General features: G+C 44.9%; 1 protein-coding gene and 1 long non-coding RNA gene across 2 annotated transcripts in view; one reads left to right on the plus strand and one right to left on the minus strand.

Moving 5' to 3' along the window:
- The first annotated feature begins 1,886 nt into the window (after nucleotides 1-1,886).
- Nucleotides 1,887-21,368, plus strand: part of EDDM13 (epididymal protein 13) — a 37,286-nt gene continuing 17,804 nt past the window's right edge. The window contains exon 1 of the mRNA XM_033223597.1: nucleotides 1,887-1,971. Coding sequence (XP_033079488.1) covers nucleotides 1,887-1,971 — 85 coding nt within the window. The remainder of the gene's footprint in view (nucleotides 1,972-21,368) is intronic.
- Nucleotides 9,621-13,495, minus strand: LOC117091782. Its single transcript, XR_004440520.1, has 2 exons — nucleotides 12,782-13,495; nucleotides 9,621-9,722 (listed from the first exon to the last, which is right to left on the minus strand). It is a non-coding gene; the product is annotated as an uncharacterized LOC117091782 (long non-coding RNA).

Below are 21,368 nucleotides of genomic sequence, written 5' to 3' on the forward strand. Positions count from 1 at the left end.
CAGTATCTGACTCATCTCTGTCCCCAAATCACAGTCTGGCAGAGAGGATATTGCTAAAGAATATTAATGATGCTCTGCATCCCAGGCATTTGTTGCATTTAAACCCTAGTGTTATGAGTTAGGGACTATGATTATATTTGATAAAGGAAAGAAACAGCTGTGCTGGTAATGAGGCCGCTAAGGAAGGATGGAAAATCGAAACGTAGGACTAATCAGAAAAATCCAAATATGCTCCCCCAACCAATCACAATAGCCTCTAGTTAGCCACTGCCAGCTTCCTTATGTCAACGGCCTCCAATCAGGCACTCTTGAAGCCGTCCCTTTCTCTCACTATAAGCTTTCCCACTACCCTGCCTGCCTTTGAGTCTGTGGCAAACACAAATGGTGTCAGTTGACTCCCTTATTCTAGCAAGCTCTGAATTAATAGCCTTTGCTTGTTTTCATTGGGTGGTCTTTATTTCCACACAGCACAGGATGTGAAAAGCCTTCTGCATGTTACACGCCTTGTTTCTTCTCCTCGTTATAACAAATCCTGTGGTGTCACGTTTTCCCAATGATGAGTTGCCAGGACCACGTGCTCACAAAGGAGGGGAGCTCTGGAATATGGCAAACGGCCAACAAGAACTCTCCCCTCCAGCCTACTCTGAAGGATCGCTGAGGTGTCCCCTGATGTACATGAGATGGTCCAGCTTGTACTAGGGACTGAAACATAGATGGTACAGAGATCGCAGCAGGACAGAGACCCCGGCAAGAGTGGTCATCCCTCCACACCTAGAACTCTTTCCTTCCAGGAGACCACACACAATTCTCCATTTCTATCAGGCTTGACGGAAGTACCATAGAAGGCTTCAGAGCTGAGATAGACCAGCAGTCTCTACACTCTACCTTTATTCTAGAAGTCCAGAAGGATTCTGGATCAAGTTCATATCCCTGCCAACAGCCAAAGCTCTTGACTGTCCAAGCAATTTCTAAGAATTACCAGTGGAAACAGTTCCCTGTGGCTGTTATGAAAAATTATTACAAACTTAACGGCTACAACAATACAAATTGACTATCATACAGCCGTGATATGATAGTACCCCATGAGATTAGAAATACCATGATTCCAATTTTATAGATGAAGAAAATGAAGCACACGGTGGTTAAGTAACTTGCTTAGGGTACATAAGCTAGTAAGTGCTAGAGATAAGTATAAATGTAGACATCTTTGGAAAGGAATGTACACAAAAACGTAAAAACAATACTTATGTCTGAGTAGAAATACGATAGATGTTGTTCGCTTGCTTTGTTGTTTTTCTGAAATTTACAGTATGTCTAGGACTGGGGTCCACAAACTTTTTCTATAAAGAGCCAGACAGTAAATATTTTAGGCTTTTCAGCCCAGATGGTCTCTGTCACAACTACAAAACTCAGCCTTGTAGCCTGAAAGCAGCCGTAGACAATATATAGTGAAATGGCATGGTTGTGTTCCAATAACACTTTATTCGTGGACACTGGAATTCACATTCTATGTAATTTTCATGTCATGAAATATTTTCTTTTGTCTTTCCCCTCCAACCATTAAAAAATGTAACAACTACTCTTAGCTCATAGACCCTACAAAAACAGGAAGAAGGCAGATCTGGCCAGCAGATCATAGGATGACAAGCATCACACTCAGTACGAATCTGTTCTAAAATATTGCTTTAAGATGAAAAAGCAGATACAGTTCTTTGGTCAGCAGTTGGTGGCGTGGGCACAGGTCTGGAGACCTGCCAGCCTCCAGGGAGCCTAGAGGGCAGGTGTGGGCAGTTCGTTTTGTCCCTGGAGCCCGGGAAGACGGTGGGTGACCAGACAGTCTTGTCTATCCTGAGAGGAGAACATTCAGCCCAAATCCTAGCCCCGCTATGCACAGATCAGAGCCATTTCTGAAAATGTCGCTGCTGATTCTGCTTTTCCTGGGATTGGCAGAAGCCTGTATTCCTCGTGAAGGTAATGCTTCCAGCCACGCCTTGTGTCCCCTGTGTACTTTCTTACAACTGGGGAGGTTCTTGTGGGCTGGATTCAGAGAGAAGCTCCTGAAGTCTAACGGACTTCTTGCTTCCCATTTAGACATTCACATTTCCCTTGATGGACACGGTGGGGTGAATGAGTCTAGGTTGCTAGCCCCGGCCCTTGGAGATACGCTTGTGTCTGCATCCTGGTTTCTATCGCTGATTCTTTGTGCCTTTGGGGAGACATTGCTTCTGCAAGCCTTGCTGTCCTCATCTGACCAACAGGGCTCACAAGAATCCCCAGTTCATGGGACAGTTGTATGTCACTGATGAGCTTATGTTGTGCAGTGCCTGGAAGTCAACATTACTGTAGTTAGATAATTCTAGTGAGACTCCAGACCTTTGCAACGTAAAGACACCAAAGAGTATACTGGGAAGAGGACTTGGGTCTTGCCACAACTCTGAGTTCCCGTTTCCTCATTTGATCCACAAATGTTAATTCCTGGTTCTTTCCACGGGCTTGATGCTGGGAATACAGTGATGAAAAAGACAGAAATAGTTCTGTCTTCATGGAATTCTCATGCTAAACAAATACATTCTAGTGTGAGGATTCGGAGATGGCCTCTCTAGAAGAGTCACATTTGAGGTAAGGAATAGGAGATGGCCAGCTGAAGAGTCAGGAGGGACTATTCCAGGCAGAGACCTGAATATGCAAAGGTCCTGGGGCAGAAGGCGCGGAGTCCCTTCCTCAGAGAGAGGCCGGTGTGTCAGGAACTTGGTAGACAGAAGGAGGGGCATGGCGGTGGGACTGTTACAAGTAAGAAGAGAGAGGAGGCAGGAAACAGAATAGACAGAGGCAGGTGGGTCACAGGAAGAATTCTGGAGGGTATCCTAAGTGAAAAGGGAGCTGTTAAAGGGTTTTCAGCAAAGGAGCATCATATTTAGGAGTGTGTGTGTATGTGTATGTGTCTGTGTGTGTGTGTGTTTAAACAATCTGTCTTTCCCCTCAGGAAAGCATGGATTAGGTGGGAATCAGAGTAGGGGCAAACACACAAGTTAGAACAAGTTGGTCATCAGGGTGAAGATGGGGATATGCAGAAGGTTATGAGACACTGAGGAAAGAGCTCATAGGATTGAGTGATGGGTCAGATGCTGATGGCTGGGGAAAGAGAAGTGTGCAGAAAGGTTCTTTTTATACATACATGTATTTGCAACTGGGTAGTTGAGGCTGCCCTTAACTGAGATGAGAAAACTCTGTAAAGGCCGGGCACGGTGGCTCACACCTGTAATCCCAGCACTTTGGGAAGCCAAGGCGGCTGGATTATTTGAGATCAGAAGCTCAAGACCAGCCTGGCCAACATGGCGAAACCCTATCTCCGTTAAAAATACAAAAATTAGCCGGGCATGGTAGTGGAGGCCTGTAATCCCAGCTACTCAGGAAGCTGAGGCAGGAGAATCGCTTGAACTCAGGAGGTGGAGGTTGCAGTGAGCTGAGATCCTGCCATTGTACTCCAGCCTGGGCAACAGAGCAAGACTCTGTATGTTTCAAAAAGAAAAAAGAAGAAGAAGAAGAAAAAAGTAGAGGAACATGTTTTTTAAAAAATTTATTTTGAAGTTATAGAAAAGTCACAAAAATTGAGTTTCTGAATATTCTTTGCCCAGTTACCTCCGCTATTAACATCTTACCTAACCATAGCACAAGGATCAGAAGCAAGACCCAACACCAGAACAAAACTGTTGAAGAAATTACAGACTTCATTCAAATTTTACTAATTTTTCTACTAATAGAAAAACTATTCTATTTGAGGATCCAATCCAGGATTCCACCTTACATTTTACATTTAAAAAAAATGTTTTTTTGGCCTAAAATCTAGTTCGTGCTCAACCATGCTGCATTTCGTTATCCCATCTCCTTTAGTCTTGTGATTTGTCCTTAGAACAAATGTGACTGAACCTCCTCAATCTTTCTTTGTCTTTTCATGACCCTGAAACATTTGAAGAGCTCTGATCAGTTGTTTTGCAGAATGTCTCTCAATTTGGGTTCGTCTGAAGCTTTCTCATGACTGGATTGAGACTATGCCTTTGGGGCAGGAATACGGCAGAAGTGGCCTCATACCCTTCCCAGAGAACTATATCAGGGATCCCGTGGTGTTGATGTGCCTTATTACCCACGGTGTTAACTTTAGTCACTCGGCTGAGGTGATGTCTGCCAGGTTTCTCCACTGTTAAGTTACTATTTTCCCCCTTTGTAATTAATAAATATGCTGGGGGAGAAACGTTGAGGCTATGCAAATACCGTTTCTCCACCAGTGTTTGCCCATTAATTTTAGCCTCCATCTGTGGCTCTTGCTTGCAGAAATGACTGCTACGGTGTTTCTCCAATGGTGATTTTCTATTCCCCTTATTCCTTCTACATATATTCAATGGGATTTCTCTGTAAGGAAAAGCTGACTTTTCTTCCCTGTTTATTTATTCAAGTACTGTATTAATTTATATCAGTGTGAACTCAGAGAGACTGATCGTATTGGGTGGGTGCAGTGGCTCAAGCCTTTAATCCCAGCACTTTGGGAGGCCAAGGTAAGAGGATCACTTGAGGCCAGGAGTTTGAGACCAGCCTGGGCAACATAGTGAGACTCATCTCTACAAAAAATAGTAAGAATAACAAGTATTGCATCAGCAGATTATTTTTTGATGGATAGGAGTGTGATGACCACAGATTCTTTTTTGAACAGGCTAAGCCTGAAGTACCTGTAAGACGTTTGGGACATCCATAGATAGCAAGTTCTGTGAGAACAGAGTTTGGGATGTCTAGTGTACTCTTATACCAGAATTTCTCTTTCCAATCAGCCTTACAAACACCTACGGAACAGGAGCTGAATCTGATTTATCTTTGTCTCCAGCACTAAACATAGGCCAATGCCCAGAGCATGTACCATGTACACGCTGATTGGATGGATGATGAATGAATGGATGTATCGATGGATGGATGGGCTGATAGATGGGCCCGAGTAGCTTTATTGAGAGCAGTGAGTGGGTCAGCTGGTCTCCAGGAACACTTCTATCTCTGGTCTTCTTGGTTATTGCACTGATCTGAGTCTAACGCCGATTTCTCTCTCTGCTCCCTGCTCCCTGATCCTGTTGTGAACTGGCCGGTTGATGCTTTTGTCTCCAGTTGCAACTAAAGAAAAAAGTAAGAACTGTGGAACCCCCAAGTCTGTATTTTCATAGCTACCTCCCCTAAAATTCTTCTGGATCTTGCGACCTCCCTGGCAATTCTGGGGAAGGGTGGGACTTGGATCTGGTGCACAGACTTGCCGTGGGGTCTGGGCATGACTCGGAAAAGCAAACCACCTTTCTGTTGTTGTCTACAGTGATGCTCACAACTAAAAGAGCAGCCCTCCTTCATTCCTTTGTCTGGGGAAGAGAGGCTCACTGGGAAAATGAAGAGCATTTATCAGGGAAGAGAGATGTCAGGCAGATCTCCATTAGAATAACACCTTGACTTATGTTTAACGCCAGCTGGTGGTTTGGAAACTTCATGGTCCTAGGGCCTCTGAACACGCTAAAAAAATTACTGAGGATCTAAAGAGCTTTTTTTTTTTTTTTTCCCCAGTGAAGGTTTTATTTATTTATTTTTGAGACGAGCCTCGTTCTGTCACCCAGGCTGGAGTGCAACGGCGCGATCTGGGTTCACTGCAACCTCCACCTCCCGGGTTCAAGTGATTCTCCTCCCTCAGCCTCCCGAGTAGCTGGGACTACAGGCTGCGTGCCACCATGCCCAGCTAATTTTGTATTTTTAGTAGAGACAGGGTTTCACCATGTTGGTCAGGCTGGTCTCAAACTCCTGACCTCAGGTGATCCACCCGCCTTTGCCTCCCAAAGTGCTGGGATTACAGGCGTGAGCCACCGTGCCTGGCCAAAGGTGTCAATAAAATATCTTTATTGATATTTACCTTATTATAAATCAAGGATTTTTAACTTAAAATATTTATATTTACAAATATTATAAATATTTACAAAAAATATTTATATTCACAAATAAGCACATAAAAAGATGCTCAAGCTTATTAGCCATTAGGAAAATGGAAGGCAAAGCCACAATGAGGTGCCACTTCACACTAACTAGGGTAGAGAAATGAGATCCCTCATATGCTGCTGCTGGGAATGTGAAATGATACAGCTGCTTTGGAAAACCGCCTGGGTGTTCCTCAAAATGTTAAACGCTGAGTTACTCGGCAATTCCACTCTAGGTATGTGCCCAAGATAAATGAAACGTAAGTCCACACAAAAACCTGTGCACAAATGTTCACAGCAGCACTATTCCTAAGAGTCAGCAAAGTGGAGGTAATCCTGGCGTGCATCAATTAATGAACGGAGAAACAGAATGTGGTCTATGCATACAACGGAATAGTATTCACCCACAAAAAGAAACAAAGTTCTGATGCATTCAACAACGTGTGTGGGCCTTGAAAACATTATTCTCAGTGAAAGACGCCAGTGATAAAAGATCACATATGACCTCATTCCGTTTACTGCATATGAAATATTCAGGATAGGCAAAGCCATAGAGACACAATCGACGTTAGTGACTTCCAGGGGGTGAGGGGTGGGGGAATTTATGGACAATGACTAAGGGGTTCAGGGTTTATTTTGGGGTGATTAGAGGCTCTAAAATTGGTGTAGTGATGGTTGCACGAGTCTGAGTATCACACAAACCATTGAAATGGGTGAATTGCACGGTATGCGAATTATATCTCAGTAAAGCTATTATTAAAATATCTATTACTGCATTTAAAAATAAGGATAATACACTCAGAAGGAAGGAGGATGGCAGCGAGGTAAGGGATGAAAACTACCTATTGGGTACAACGTACATTATACAGGTGCTGGGCACTAAAATCCTAGACTTCACCACTACACAACTCTTCCATGTCATCAAAAACCACTTGTACCCCTAAAGCTACTGAAATTAAAAATATTTTAAAAATAAGGATAATAAATACACATATTGACATAAATATTTTAGTGAAATGGCTGTAGGCTGTTTCCCAACCAAAAAAGTTTAGTGAGAAGAAAGGTATTATTTTACATTTTTGTAAATCTCTTTGACATCTAGTTTAACAGAAAACAGCTGAATTCTCATTTCTGCTTCAGTCTGTCACAATGCGCTATTTTTTTTAGTTTTATGTATTTATTTATTTTGGAGACATAGTCTTGCTCTGTTGCCCAGGCTGGAGTGCAGTGGCATGGTCTTGGCTCACCACATCTGCCTCCCGGGTTCAAGCAATTATCTTGCCTCAGCCTCCCAAGTAGCTGGGATTACAGGTGCATGCCACCGTGCCTGGCTAATTTTTGTATATTTAGGAGAGACAAGGTTTCACCATGTTGGCCAGGCTGGTTTTGAACTCCTGACCTCAAGTGATCTACCCACCTCGGCCTCCCAAAATGCTGGGACTACAGGTGTGAGCCGCCCCGCCCAGCCACAATGTGCTATTTTGGTTGAAGCAAATGAAAATCTAATCTCACACAGATAAGGAGTTGGAAAAGGGAAGATCACGCAGACCAGTTTGAGGCAGAGTTCTCCAGAGAGACAGAACCATGAAGATATATATATAGATATAGATATATAGATATATTGATAGAGATACTTGAGAATGAATTTGTTAGGGGAATTAGCTCACTCTGTTGTGGGGTCTGCAAGCTGGAGAACCAGGAGAGCCAGTAGTGTGGCTCAGTCCAAGTCTGAGGGCTTCAGAACCAAGGAAGTTGATGGATGGTTCTAACTAACTCTTAGTCTGAGGCCAATGGCCTGCAAGCTCAGAGGACTGCTGGTTCAAGTCCTAGAATCCCAAAAGCTGGAGTACCTGGAGTTCTGACATCCAAGGCCAGGAGAAGGGCATCCCGGCTGCAGAAGGGAGAGCAAGAATTGACCCTTACTCCACCTCTTGGCTTCAGCTGGGCCTCCATCCAGTTGGATGGTGCTCACCCACCACGAGGGAGGGTGGATCTTCCCCACCTAGTCTTCCAACTCACACACCAATATCCTCCAGAAACAGCGTCACAGACACACGTGGGGCAGCCCAAACATTCTCATCAAACGTCAAACCACTCAGGCTTCCCTTTCAGCAGAAGATGGACGGACTCAGTGCCTACCAAAGCAATGAGAATACGTATGTCTTACTGCTATATGGGTACCTCAGTCAAGCTGACACCCCAAGTCAACCATCACATCCCCTGAAAGGGTCTCAGGGACCACCTCCCACCCCGCCAAGTGGTCTTTGGATGATACTTTGAGAATTTCTGCTCCAAGTCACATGGAAGGGAAAAAGATCTCTTTTTTTTCCACCCCTACTAGAACGCAAGACTGTAAGTTCCTAGAGGGCAGCGACTGTAGCTTACTCATCTGTTTATTCCTGTAGCCTAGCAAGATTCCTAGTGCTCAGTAGGACTAAATAAATGGAAAGAGGCTTGCAGAATGGAACGCACTGTGAAAACTTGTTAATATTATTATTTCAGATTGAAAGGACATAAAAGGAACCAATATTAATTAAGCATTTAGCGTGTACTGAGAATTTATAATATGTCATGCAATTTAATTTTCAAAAGAGTAAGCGTCCCATATAGGGTCTGAGATTTCCAAAGCTCTGGATCCTCACACTGGACCATCATCATGAGAATCACATGGGAAACTTGAAAAATATTTAATCCCCACACCAGACCCGGTGAGCTCAAAAGCCTGCAGAGAAGATTTGGGGTTTTTTATACCTAAAAAGCTAGCCTATGCTAGTTCCTTCCTGTCTTCAAAAGCTGAACCTTCTAAGCCTAAACAAATGCAAACATCTCATGATCCACAGTTTTTGTTTCAATTTAAAATATTATGCTGTTTTAATTAAAATGTTTTGGTTTATGTTACTATTTTATTAACATTTCAATGAACAATTAAAATAGTATTTACATAAACTTTAATTACATTTAAATTACTAATTAAATATTCAATTTAAAACACCATGTTATTTTCATTTAAAACAACATTTCCAGGGTTCAGAATTCAAGAAGTTCTCAAGGTTATACCAGAAAAAATTCCTTTCCAACCTTTTCACTCATTTCTCTTCCCCAGAAGAATCTGATATTAACTATTTCTTCCAGATCCTTCCAGAGATATTTTATTCAAGTAGAAACAAATGTGTATTTATATATTCAGTCTTGTTGTTTCTATTTTTACAAAAAAGACAGCGTATTATACACACTGTTCTGTATGCACCTTACTTTTTTCAGCTAATAATACTTCCTGAAGATGACTCTGTGTCATTTCATAAGGAGCATCCTCAACCTCCTATTTATACGTTTTTGGCTGAATAATATTTCTTGTATGGAAGTCCACAATTTGTTTGACCAGTCATATACTAATGGCCACTCAGGTTGTTTTCAGCAGTTTGCTCTTTTAAACAATGCTTTAAAGAAAAATTCAGCTTACATGAAATTAGACATATAGGATATCTATCAGTGTAGATCTATATATTTATATCTGTAGGATTATGCATGGAAATGTGTAGAATTATATCTACAAACAGATATATATTTACCATCCAGATATAACTACTGTCTTAGTCTGTTTTGGGCTGCCATAACAGAATACCTGAGACTGGATAATTTATAATGAATAGAAATTTATTGGCTCATGTTTCTGGAGACTAGGAAGTCCAAGATTGAGGGGTTGGCATCTTGTGAGAACCTTCTTGTTGTGTCATCCTATGATGGAAGGACAGAGAGAGAGAGAGAGAGACAGAAACAGAGACAGAGAGCTTAACGCTTCAAGCCCTTTTATAAACAGCATTAATCTATTCATGAAAGTTGAGCCCTTGTGACCTAAATACCTCCCAGTAGGCCCCACCTCTCAACACTGTTGCATTTGGGATTAAGTTTCCAACACATGCTATTTGGGAGACACTCAAACCTTTACACATACACATTTGACTCTTGAACAAAGTGAGAGTTAGGGACACCAACCTCCAGTGCAGTTGAAAATTCACATATCACTTTTGACTTCCCCAGAACTTAACTACAAATAGCCTACTTTTGACCAGAAGACTTACCAACCACATAAACAGTAGATTAACACATATTTTGTATGTTACATATATTACTATGCTGATTCTAGCATAGTATATATACTATGCTAGAGAAAAGAAAATGTTATTAAGAAAGAGAAAATATGTTTACCCTTCATTAAGGGGAAGTGGGTCACTATCAAGGTCTTCATCCTTGTCATCTTCACAATGAGTAGGCTGAGCAGAAGGAGGAAGGGGAGGGGTTGGTCTTTCTGTCTCGGGTGGCAGAGGCAGAAGAAAATCCACATCTAAGTGGATAAGTATAGGTGTAACCATATAGTTCAAACCTGTATTGTTCAAGGGTCCATGGTGTGTGTGCGTATGTACACATACACATTTATGTATTTATGTAAATACATATATGTAAGACCAATTTCTGAAACTGCAAAGTTAACGAAGTGTTTCCAACACTCGTGCCACTACAGTGCTACCGCTGTACTGATCTTTGTCAAATGGATGTGACAAACTACATAAAAATAGTGTTCCATATAAAGATCGCACTCCATATAACAACAGGCAAATAAATGTTCCATGAAGGACTAAAGAAATGTATGTAAAAATTAACAGAGATGGATTATGTTAATATTAATTCTACTCTCTTCCTTGCATTTTCCATGTTGATTCACCGGCTCCTGGCTCTGCTGCCCCTTCCAGTCAACTGTAAGTCATGTCTCTTTCTCCCTGCATAAATGGGGAGCCCTTCAACCTAGAGAAGGAAGCGAATGAAAGAGAGAGGCAAAACTGTTGACTATCACATTCAACCAGGGGCAGATTCAGAGGCCCTCAATTCAAACATGACCTCTTCACCCAGAACCTTCAGACTGCACGGGGTAGGAAGGGTGCAACTGGATGGACTTCGAGGAAGCCGACAAGCCTCTATCATCAGGTCTAAAACTGGGTGTGCTGTCAGAGAGAAAGAGAAAGAGAACACCTGTGTGGTGTTCTGGGAAATAGCTTTGATCTGATTTTCAGTAGGATCAATGACCTACCACAATCTATGAGCCTTTGCTCTAGAACGCACACCTGGGTTAGATTGTGCGTATTCATTGGTGGGTTTTAGATGAGAAAAATATGGTGCGGGGTGGGTAAGACGTCTTCCTTTCCCAGAATTAACATCCAGTCTCCGGCTGAGAACTGGAGACGACACTTGGTTATTATGGAGGCCCTCCTTATGCTAGAAATTTAGGTGGAGAAGGGAGAGTCTGGATTCCCCAGGCCACTGGTAATCCTGAAGTTTCTGACTTCAGGGTAAACATGCCTCCAAAGGGGTCCAATGCACTCAGAATGAATTGCAGCTCCCCATTCTGGCTCCCTCACCTATCTCAGGACCTATGGGGTGCAATGAGATCGCAAGGATGACTTAATTCCTTTCATATTTTCTCTGAACCTGCATCGGCAACATGGTTCCCACTGGCTGCCATCGGTCCTGCCCTTCCTGCTGCTTGCATGCCAACAGTGCTGAAAGGTAAGCTTCTCATTCCTCCTCTTTCCCTTTGGGTTCTGTTTGCCTTTGTCCAAAAGGGATCAATGCTGCTGAACTTCGACTTATGTTTTTTCTCTGGTCTGTTCACAGCTTAGCTTCTAATAGAGGAACTAGTGAAACCAAGTGTGGAATTCTCCTTTGATGAACAACAACAAACCCTTTTACTACTCTCCCTGCCAAAGTCAGTTGCCCAGAAATTGAACACTCTTTCATGGTCCAAGCTTCAGGAAGGTCCACACATGGCTCAAGGAAAGCTATTGGGTCTGAGAGCTCAATTCAGGTCTACCTGACATCGATAATAATATTTTTTTAGACACAATGACTGACACTTTTGCTTTCTGAGGTCAGGTAGTAAAAGCCACCATCATTGCTGCCTATTTAATAATTCCTAGAGATAGCAATCTGGAACAAGTTAGGTGGAATGAGACCATGGCTTTGTCATTGAGTTTGCAAGATTCAGGGGCAGAAGGCTAGGTCAGGAAGTGAGATGACGACTTGCAGAAAGGGTACAAGGCCCACATTAGGCAGCTTTGCATGTGGAGCCTAATTCTGCTCCTTCTTAGGTGGGGCAATCTTAGAGAAGCCACTTCACTTCTCTGTGCCTACTTTGCAAGGTTAAATGAAGTTATGGTTGCAAAATGAAGTTATGGTTTCAACTCAAGAAATCCAGACTTCACCACCTCTTTCTGATTCCACGTCCCTGCCCCCACCACACACACGTGCACACCCTTATGTATGAATCCAATACTATTAGCATCATCATTATGATTACTTACCTCGTATTACTATTTCTAACTTTACTAAATGTTGCTTTGAGCCAGGAGCTAGGCTCAGTACTCAATTTGCATTATCTTCCTTCTTTATTGACACAGCTCCGAACAGGAAATAATATCTCCATTTTAAAGAGCACAGAGAGTTCATTGATCATCCTGAGGCCACCCACTTAATAAAACGTATAGCCTGGATATCAACCATTCAATGCCCACATCAATATTCCCGACAACGTTAGGCATTAACTACCAGATGAATTTCAGTGATACCGAGAAAGGTGCTGTGAGCTCCATAAATACAGCACTTTCCACTAGCAAACCTAGCGGGATTCTTTGATAGGTAGGAAGCCTCGCCCCAGGTAACGTTCCCGTTTTGTAGATGAGGAAATGGAGACTTCTAGAAGGAGTCAGAGAGATCTGAGTTTGAGTTCCTGCTTTTTCACTCACCAGCCGCACAGGTCTCTGCAAATCACGTAATTCCTTGGAGGTTCACCTGTCCTCGCCAGCAACATGGGGACAATATCTGATCTCAGAGGGCTAGTGTGGGGTAAACAGAAGGACAGAGCTTGGCTCCTCTTTCTAGAGACAATAAAGGATCATCTTTTCTTCCGCTCCTAGCATGAATGAACAATGGTTCATGATTGTTGTCCCAACCTCTTTCCCTACTTTGGATGTTCTTCCCTGCATCAAATGCACTGGGGTCTTCAATAATCTCACAGCGTTGTCCCTAACTGCTCACCATGCATGACCCCTTGTGGATTCTACTTCCCAATCTGTTCCCAGTCCCCAGCATCTGACCTTGTTTTTGGTTTTCTGATTATGGCTTCATCTTTGTGATCTCTTGGGGACAACATTCTGGACCATGCACGTAACCTTGGCCACCACACTGACTCTTCCTGGATGGGCTACCATCAGGGATCGTAGGTAAATACTTTGCCACTTCCCAATGCCCTTGGACTGTGCAGTCTGGCAGGAAATTTTGAGCAAGGATTTCTGAGTATCTAGTCTGTGCCTGGACTCATGCTTGGGCGATGGGAGCCCAGAGGTGGATCTGATATGATCACTCTTTATAAACTCAGAGTCTGGTGGGAAACAGAGACAAGTAAACAGAACTTAGATTAGAGACGAGTGATGCTTGCTGTCTTTTTTTTTTTTTTTTTTTTTTTTGAGACAGAGTCTCACTCTGTCGCTCAGGCTGAAGTGCAGTGGTGCAATCTTGGGTGACTGCAGTGCCTCTGCCTCCTGGGTTCACGCCATTCTCCCACCTCAGCCTCCCGAGTAGCTGGGATTACTTACAGGCACCTGCCACCATGGCTGGCTAATTTTTGTATTTTTAGTAGAGATGGGGTTTTGCCATATTGGCCAGGATGGTCTTGAACTCCTGACCTCAGGTGATCCACCCACCTCAGCCCCCAAAGTGCTAGGATTACAGGCCTGAGCCACTGCGCCTGGCCTTGCTGTGACTGATAGGGGTAGGAACGGGGATTAAGTGGGAATACTGAGGCATCAGGACTGAGGTACTATAGCCACACTTCCTGAAGAAGAGAGTTTGTTACATCTGTTGAACTCGGGGAAATCCATTAATGAGAAATATTTCTTTCTGTTGCATTCGCACATCATACTCTACGTCTTCTTCCTCAGGTCTGATGAGCAGACTGTCACCGGACGGTAAGTGTCGGGATTCTATCTTTTGAAGCTGGTCTTTCTTTTCTCTTGTCTGCAAGGTCATGCAGGCTTATTGAGTCATTCACGCTTTTATGTAGAGTCTAAAGAACCCTTCAGGTATTATCCAAGCCCGTGTTTTGTTTGAGTTTGACGTAATGAAAATCTTTATTACTATATAAGGTTACAAGTAGAATTTTGCCTAATAATTATGACGCTGTGGCGTTTTTTAAGTTTTAGAAATAGCATATGCACATGGGAAAATAGTGAGGGAACATAACATGAGTGTCAAAATCATTCTCTTCACCACATTCCCAGCTCTGCTCTCTAGAAGCAAGCACCATGTCTAGTCTCACGTGTATTCTCCCAAGAAATAGACACACACATGTACGTACATCCTTAACTCTTCAAGTTAAAAGTATTATGTGTTTTAGTGATATAACTTTATCTCTTTCAACTACTTGAAAAATGCTTCATGTATACTCCCATAATTTAATGACCCTCTTGTTCATGGACATTTACTTTTTTCCTAATATATATGTTTTTAGTTTTTAGTTTCCTTTCACCCTGTTGACTGGGATTCCTAACATATTTTGATTCCAGTTTTGTTTTAATTTTTAAATTATTAGTATTAGTATTAGTATTGTAGTTTTAGTAGAGACGGGGTTTCACCGTGTCGGCCAGGCTGGTCTCGAACTCCTGACCTTGTGATCCGCCTGCCTCAGCCTCCCAAAGTGCTGGAATGACAGGCGTGAGCCACCGCGCCCGGCCCAGTTTTGTTTTATTTTGATGTTATTATAAACAGCGCTATAATGGAAATCCTTATCCAGTCATTGCTTTTTTTATTTTTGCAAATTCCTATCTGTTAAGTTCCTAAAAGGGAAACGGCTGGGTCAAAGGGTATCTGCCTTTTAAATCTGGACAGATGTTCAACTGTCCAGATTTACAGCCTGTAGGGCTGCTTGTTTCCCCACATCTTCAGCAGCATGGGATATTATCTAACTATTTATTTATTTATTTAGAGACGGAGTCTCGCTCTGCTGCCCAGGCTGGAGTGCAGCGGTGCAATCTCGGCTCACTGCAACCTCTGCCTCCTGGGTTCACGCGATTCTCCTACCTCAGCCTCCTGAGTAGCTGGGACTACAAGCAACTGCCACCACACCTGGTTAATTTTTGTATTATTAGTAAGGATGGGATTTCACCATGTTGGTCAGGCTGGTCTCCAACTCCTGACCTTGTGATCCACCTGCCTCGGCCTCCTAAAGTGCTGAGATTACAGGCGTGAGTCACCGCGTCTGGCCTTGACTTTTTATTTTTGATAATGTGGTGGCCAAAAAAAAATTGCCCCCCCATATATTTTTTCACAGTTGGACTGAACCCCAATAGGAGTTCTAGCTGCATCTATGCATTGCCAGAACCCCCACATCTATCATTCTTTACATGGACGCAAAGCTTTTTCCTTAAGTAAATAAACTTGAAAAGGACCCTTGAGGCCGCTTCAGTGGTCAGCCAGTGTTACTATGTGTCGTAAGGAGGAGACAACCGTGAAGATAAATATGGTGAAAACAAAACGTGATCAAATTATAACTAGACACTGTTTTTCTGCCAAGGCTCTTTGTGCGAAGGTTGTTCTCGCTGTTGGGTGGAAATAAAGACTAGCGGCCGGGCGCGGTGGCTCACGCCTGTCACCCCAGCACTTTGGGAGGCCGAGGCGGGCGGTGGGCGGATCACAAGGTCAGGAGATCGAGACCATCCTGGCTAACACGGTGAAACCCCGTCTCTACTAAAAATACAAAAAATTAGCTGGGCGAGGTGGTGGCGCCTGCAGTCCCAGCTACTAGGGAGGCTGAGGCAGGAGAATGGCGTGAACCTGGGAGGCGGAGCTTGCAGTGAGCTGAGATCGAACCACTGCACTCCAGCCTGGGCAACAGAGTGAGACTCTGTCTCAAAATAAATAAATAAATAAATAAATAATTTTAAAAATGTTAAAAAAAAAAAAAAAAGACTAGCAAGTGTTACAAGTTAAAGATGAGTTAGTGCCATTTTGAGAATTTCTCTCTGGTTCAAAGAGAATTGGAAGGAGAAAAACTTTCTCACCATATGGTACCCAAGGAGTTCAAGCTGAATTCCTGTGTCCACCTGAGATCTCCTCGGCATCACCAAGCACTCATCTCTCACTGCTAGAGATGCCCGGCAGAGCGGATGCTAGTGGGGCTTCCCAATACATCCCTATCTGGAATTTCCACCTGGCTCCACTATTTACCAGCACACGCCACCCAGGACAAGTCTGTTTTCTTCCCGGTACACCAGGATTTGCAGCACGCACTGCACAGTGTGGTTGTGGGATGATAACACGTCAGAAACACGCGGATATTAGGGAGCTGGTGAAAGTGGATTTGAGTCCCTCCCACCCCCACCACTCCATGGATTCTGGAGCCCAAAGTCTTCCTTGTGGTTTCTGTCACTCTTGTGATGACGGTTTCTGGGTTCTGTCCCTCTTAGGTGGCTGAACAACCATGCACTTTCTCTGCTTTCCCATCAACCTGGAGGTAGAACTCTCCTCCATGGGTTCCCCCAAGAAATGTGCTGTGGGAAAAATCTTACGGAAATCTATAACGACTGGGTTTTGATGAAGATGACAGTGTCAGGAACGGTCCAGCCTCAAGTGCATGGTTCCTCGCCTTACCAACTCTGCTCACCTCTCCTTTGCTTCTCTTCCCGCCTCTCCTCCCTCCCACATCGCCTGCGGAGCTGCACAGTCTCCTTTTAACAAGCTCAATAATTCAGTTCTCCCTCACTCCCGTCCCCCAAAATCCATCTAGTCCATAAGTATCAGCCCACTGTGCACCAGAAGCTTCCTCCTTGGAATGCAGCCGGACTTTATAAAATGCAAACTGTTCTTACTGCACATGCGAAGTGCATGCCACAAACCAGGCACCCATCGCATGTAGCCACTGACAGGGGTAATGGCGGCGGGGAGTCGAGGCGGATGTGGCGGGAGTCACAGACTCACGGGGCTGGAAATCATCTGAGTCACTAAACAGGTGGGGAAACTGAGGCCCAGAAGCAAGCAGAGCATCAGAGGCAAGGTGGCTTCTAACAGTAGATTCATTCAGCACCTTAAATCAGCCAGTGACTTTCCAAGTATCCCTTTGCCTGGATTCTTTTCCTCCTTATAACCCCTCTGAGAGGTGTAAATGCCACAAAAGCGACCAGCTCGTCCCAGGACACTTCCAATGTTAGCTCTGAAACTCTCGCATCCTGGGAACCCCTTCGGTTCTGGGCAAACCAGGAGGGTGGGTCTCTTATTTATGATTCCACTTTTCTGATGAGGAGACTGAGGCACGAGGAGATGGAGTGAGTTGCTGATGGTCACGAGGCTGGTGTGGCAGAGCCAAGAATGCAGCACGGGCCCAAATGGGTCCATGGTGTCTGCTGTTCTTAGGATGAAGGCTGAGGCCCTTTGGTTGACTCACAGGGCTCAGCGTCACTGAGCTCCAGATACTCTCCAGCCACGTCTCGTGCCATGATCCCCTACCATCATGCCCCTGAGGTGGGCTCCTTCAAGCCCCCTGCCGCTGCAGGCTCCATCCCGCCCAGGAAGACGCCCACATTGTTCCCCCTGTCTGCGACGCTTTCCTTCCTCCTCTTCCACATTTCTTCACCCAGCTAACCCTTGCTCATCTTCCAGGTCTCAGACACAACATCACTTCCCTCAAGACGCCTCCCCTGGTGTCCCCGCAAGGTCAGCAACCATCGCCCCCTTAGAGGTTCCCACGGAACCCAGCAGGTCTACCCAGAACACTCGTCCCACCCAAATCCCACTTTTGATGCCTTTGCTCCTGCTTCTCTCTGGCTAGTCTGAGCTCCCTGAGCATCTGGGTCTGGCCTACGTTGCTTTCCACTGCACCCTCCATACCTTGCGCGATGCCCAGCACACAGGAGATGCCTCATAAACATTTGTTAGAAGGCGTGACTGAGTGCTTGAGTCTGTGTCTTCACCCGTAAAATGAGTGAGTTGGGTTACCCCGTCTCCAGTAGCATTTCCACCTCTACCCTCCTCTGACTGGTCAGGGATGCTCAGTCTGGTTGCTGGTGTCTGGGACTCGTGTCTTAACGCTGATTTCTCTCTGCTCTGCCCCTCCACTGCAACCTGGGCTGCCTACATTCTCGCCTCCAGACAGGACAGAAGAAGAAAGTAAGTACTGTGACAGTTTTTATCTCTGAAATTAGATTCTCATAACCCCTGCTGGGCCTTCAAACTCCTTTAAGAAAATGCCGGGGGGCCGGGGGGCTGGGCGCAGTGGCTCACACCTGTAATCCCAGCACTTTGGGAGGCCGAGGTGGGCAGATCACGAGGTCAGGAGATTGAGACCATCCTGGCTAACATGGTGAAACCCCGTCTCTACTACAAATATAAAAAACTAGCCGGGCGAGGTGGCGGGCGCCTGTAGTCCCAGCTACTGGGGAGGCTGAGGCAGGAGAATGGCGAGCCGGGCGAGGTGGCGGGCGCCTGTAGTCCCAGCTACTGGGGAGGCTGAGGCAGGAGAATGGCGTGAACCCGGGAGGCGGAGCTTGCAGTGAGCCGAGATCCGGCCACTGCACTCCAGCCTGGGTGGCAGAGAGAGACTCCATCTCAAAAAAGAAAAAAAAAAAAGAAAAAAGAAAATGCCGGGGAAGGGTAGGTCCAGGCCGCAGTGTTTAGCCACTGGCCTGGCATCAGGAGCATCATCAGAACACATTCTGCCAAAGAATCTAAGCTATATTGTGCTGGTAAATGTCTAACAACTACCTCTGCAAGGGGAGAGTGGAAAAGGGGGCCCCGGTTTGTAGCGACGGCCACTTCCCACCGTGTAAATACTCTGACCATGCCTGACTTCAGGAGGCTAAGGGTCTGACAGCTGCATTGTACAATTCCTAAATTTTAGTAACTGTCTCTTGTAAGCTAGCTTCCCTTCTCTATTAAATATAAATATGTAAACAGTTTAAAATAGTTTTACAATTTTGAATGGAGGAATACTTGAATGTCCTGTACTGCTGATTCTATTCTCTTGCTCACTCTCCTCCATCCTGACTCCCTGAATGATGGTTCTGCTCCTTCCTCCAGTAAAAAGTAAGTTATTTTTCCTTTCCTATGGGTCACTTGGAAGTTTTCAGATGCTGGGAAGAAGAGACAACAAGGAAAAGAAGGGAATCTTTGGATAGTTCTTCTCAAGGCAGAACACTCTGCGCCCCCCTCTCTGACAGAGTTTCAGGGTGGGCTGCAAGCCCCAGATGGTGTGGAGAGCCGCGAGGGGGTCTGGGGTGCGGTGGGTCTGGGCTACATGCAGGACTAAGTATGTGAGCCCTTGGCATATCACATCCCCAAGCTCACAGGAGACAAGAAAGCATTGAGTTGCACGTATTTGTTGGGAGGGCCATTGAGAAGAGAACCGAAGAGGGGCACCTTGCTCCTTCCTCAGGCTCTCTCCCTCCTGACCCTCGGGGGGAGATGAGAGAGAACCCCGGAGACGCAAAGGGATGCTCTAGTTTCCTCCTAATCTCTGGAAGACGAATCCCCATGGAAACGGAATACCTGGGGCTTCTGTCCACCTGGATTAACGCGTCTCTAAAGGAGTAAAGTCTCAAAGGAGCATCTCGAGTCACCCATTCTGGGCCCCAGCCTATCCCACTGAATCTGGAAGACACTTTATTTCTCTTTTTTGGGAAGGTCTGTTCTGAGAACCACAGGGTGGGAGGAGCTAGGAAGGAGGCATCATTAACTCCTTTCTTTTCCTCTCCTCTCGGTGCTTCCACTGCTGCCCAACAATGCCCACTGGGTCTTCCGCTCCTGGCATCTCATCTCAACAGTACTGAAACGTAAGAGTCTTGTTTCACATTTGACCCCTTCTGTTTTGCTCCTGTTCTCATCTCTGCCAAGGGAGGTCCACTCTTAGCCATAGATCATCTCTCAGCTGTTGACCATCTGTTTTTTCTTTTTTTTAAACTCAAGGACTGGGAAAAAATAGCTAATATTACCATCACCTTCAAATAGATGAGGCGTCTCACGGCAACCAATCCCTCCTCAAATCAGGCATTCATGTAATGAATGCCATGATGCTGATGGTGACGACGGTGATGAAAATTTACAAAGAGTTTTCTAGGTGCCAGGGGCGAGGCACCAGAGCAGCACTTTTCAATGTGTTATGTGTAGTTACTCCCCGCAACTTCTTCACAAGGCAAGTGTTACTCATCTGCACCTGACTGAGGGACAAACGTTAGGTAATGAGGTCAAGGCTGGGCAGCCCAGCGGTGACGGCGGGTTATGGATCCTGGGTTGAGTGACTCAGCAGCTTAACCATGGTGCTGTGCTGCCTCCCACTGCTGTGTGGCTGAGACTCAGTTTCCCCAAGAACATCTCTGACCATTTCATCACGCTGCTCCCTGAAAAAGGCACAGTTTGCCGCATGTGGGTAACACACATTTTTAAAACAGTCTTGAAATAGTAGTAAAATACACAAAACATGAAATTTACTATTGTAATTTGTTTTCATTTTTTAGAGACAGGATCTCGCCCTGTTGTCCAGGCTGGAGTGCAGTGGTGCAGACCTCCTGGGCTCAAGCGATCCTTCTTCTTTAGCCTACTGAGGAGCTGGGACTACAGGTGTGTGTCACCACACCTAGCTAATTATTTTTGTTTTGTTTTTGTTTGTTTTTACTTTGTTTTACTTTTTTCTTTTTTTCCTTTTTTGTTTTGCTTTGTTGCCCAGGCTGGTCTTCAACTCCTGGCCTCAAGCAATCCTCCTACCTCAGCCTCCCAAACCATTGGGATTATAGGCATGAGCCACTGCACCCACCTTAACCACTTTGAAGTGTGCGATTTGGTGGCACTTGGTGCACTCACGATGGTGTGCAACCATCGCCACTGACTCCAGAACTTTATAATCACTGCCCCACCAAAATAAATACCCATTAAACAGTCACTCCCCATTCTCCTTCTGACCTCAGCCCTGGCAACCACCATTTCACTTTCTGTCCCTGCAAGTTTGAGGATTCTAGGTACCTCACTGAAGTGGACTCGTACACGGTGTGGTCTTTGGTGTCTGGTTTCATCACTCAGCACAGTGTCCTCAAGGTTCAGCCACATGGTGGCCTGTGACAGTGCTCCATTCCTTTTCACGGCTGAGTAATACTCCATTGCATGGATAGACTGCATTTTTTAATCCAGTCATCCACTCATAGACTTTTGGGTTGATTCTACCTTTTGGCTGAGGACACACTCTTTTGGTCCATATTCAAAGCCATCTGAACCCCAGTGCTGAGACACCATCCTGTCCATGCCCCGCACCCACCACCAAACCCCACTTCTACGCAGCTTGAGCCTCAATGAAAC

This window comes from Trachypithecus francoisi, unplaced genomic scaffold (genome assembly GCF_009764315.1).
Source record: "Trachypithecus francoisi isolate TF-2019V2 unplaced genomic scaffold, Tfra_2.0 Lachesis_group12, whole genome shotgun sequence".
NCBI lineage: Eukaryota > Metazoa > Chordata > Mammalia > Primates > Cercopithecidae > Trachypithecus > Trachypithecus francoisi.